At 42.3% G+C, this 2187-nt stretch overlaps 1 gene segment (V, D, J or C); it reads left to right on the top strand.

Annotated features, from left to right (window-relative positions):
* Positions 1–1401: 1401 nt before the first annotated feature.
* Positions 1402–1922, top strand: LOC113831692. The segment is given in 2 exon segments: positions 1402–1477; positions 1579–1922. Coding segments are annotated over 2 exon segments (390 nt in total).
* The last annotated feature ends 265 nt before the right edge of the window (positions 1923–2187 follow it).

Below are 2187 nucleotides of genomic sequence, written 5' to 3'. Positions count from 1 at the left end.
GGCCCACAGCAGAAGGAGACATAGCCTCTCTGGCTGACCCAGAAGAGCATGGTCAGTAGAGGTGCAACTGAACAGCAGCAAATCGACAGCTAACTGAATGGGCCTGGCCAATGCTACAGGTACCTGGGACATCTCCCTACAGATCATTACATTCTTCTCTTAAAGGCAAGTTAATGAAACAGGCTAAATTTATAGTACCATGGCAGTCTTAAGTGACCTCAAAGCATATTATTCATTCTGACTGAGATGTCCAGAAAAGGCATTAAAAGGCCTCTTAGAATGTAAGAGATATTTTTATTATGCATTTCTATGCCAGTATAAGTCCTGTAAATTGGTTTAAAGTGCTGTTAATTGATTTTTTCACAAAACTGACAGAGTACCCCAATGCATATCCATGTTAAATAAAGATAGGTCCTGACACTATTCATTATTCTCAGGTCTCATATTGTCTGCATTGTGAAAGATCATTTGGATATTCTCTGTGAGAAAGAGCAGACCTCACTGGTTGGGAGAGAAAGGCAAGTCCATGAGGAACTGTGGCACATAAGGATAGGCAATGGAAAGAAATAGAGCTTAATGGAGACTGGTGGAAGTCCCAGAAGATCTAGGAGTGAAATTGGGATGGAGAGGAGGTGGCCTGTGTGGTGGAGAGGAGGTCAGCCCTTGTGGAGTTCAGAGGTAACTCAGGTCTTTGATCTGCTTTTATTATTGATCAAAGAATAATCTAGAAAGTATTCATATTCATGCAGTGGCATTCCTTATTTTTATGAATTAATATTTAAGCCTTTTGTGTGCTGTACTATACCCCTGAGCTGTGGCCTCTGCTATAATTTTTACTTTAGTTTAATGCATGCATTCATGATTGACTGTTTTATAAAAGTGGCATAATTTGTGATTTCATGTCTTCATTTCCTATGATTTTCTGAGATGATTTCTGTTAAGAGAACAGAGGAGTTTACATGAACAACCACAGTAAAGGTTGCAATACTAAATTACTATTTACGACTAAACTTCACACTCTGTAACATATCCTTTCACATTCTTTTTTCCTTTTCTTTCTTTTTTTGTAGAAGCATAATTCAGAATGTGATTCTCCTACTAAGGAAATATTATTTATCCATGCAGGGCTGAAGGTGAAAACAGGGCTTTAGCCTTGAATAATGTTTCTACAAATTGAGCTAAGGCTCCCGGACAATGAGTCATAGTTGATGCTGTAAAAGCCACCTCATTTTATCTCAGGTGTCTGCAGCATCAATTCTGTCTCCCAGCACTCACATCCCTCAGCTCATGATAGAGCAGGAAGACATGCAAATTATTTCCCCCTCTGCCCATGAAAACCAGCACTGACCCTACAGCTCTGACAGAGACGCACAGCTCTGGACTCACAGGTCCTCCCATTCTGTGCTCATCACTGAACATTCAACACTCGGCATGGATTTGATACTGAGCTGGGTTTTCCTTGTTGCTCTTTTAAAAGGTAATTTATACATAAGGAGAGATACTGGGTGTGTGAGTGGACACGAGTGAGAGGACAGTGTGCATTTGTGACAGTTTACTAACAGGAGTCTCTTTTCACAGATGTCCAGTGTGAGGTGCAGCTGGTGGAATCTGGGGGAGGCTTGGTGCAGCCTGGAAAGTCCCTGAAGCTCTCCTGTGCAACCTCTGGATTCACTTTCACTAATGCCTGGATGAGCTGGGTCCGCCAGGCTCCAGGGAAGGGGCTGGAGTGGCTTGGTAGAATCAAAAACAAAGCTAATAATTATGCAACAGAATATGCGGAGTCCGTGAAAGGCAGGTTCACCATCTCAAGAGAAGATTCTCAAAGCAGCGTTTCCCTGCAAATGAACAACTTAAGAGCAGAAGACACCGCCATTTATTTCTGTGCTGCAGACACAGTGAGAGGACTTCAGTGTGAACTCTGACAAAAACCTCCCTGCAGGAGCGCTCAGGACCAGCAGGGGGCGACGACAGCACATGGTGAACAGGGACAGTGCAGGAACAGGTGCAGACAGAGTTGAGTCCGGGTTCTGTGGTCTCAGCTCCATCTGATGATGTCCCAGATGTTTTCTGCACTTGTGTTTTACAGATGTCTGTAATATCCATGGAAACAGATTTCTGTTTTTATTAACTTAAAAAAACTACATATACCACACAGACTAAATTATGTAAATGCTAAAAATCACCACT

Source organism: Cricetulus griseus, chromosome 5, assembly GCF_003668045.3.
Source record: "Cricetulus griseus strain 17A/GY chromosome 5, alternate assembly CriGri-PICRH-1.0, whole genome shotgun sequence".
In the NCBI taxonomy this organism is placed as follows: domain Eukaryota; kingdom Metazoa; phylum Chordata; class Mammalia; order Rodentia; family Cricetidae; genus Cricetulus; species Cricetulus griseus.
This window is presented reverse-complemented; position numbering and strand designations above follow the sequence as displayed.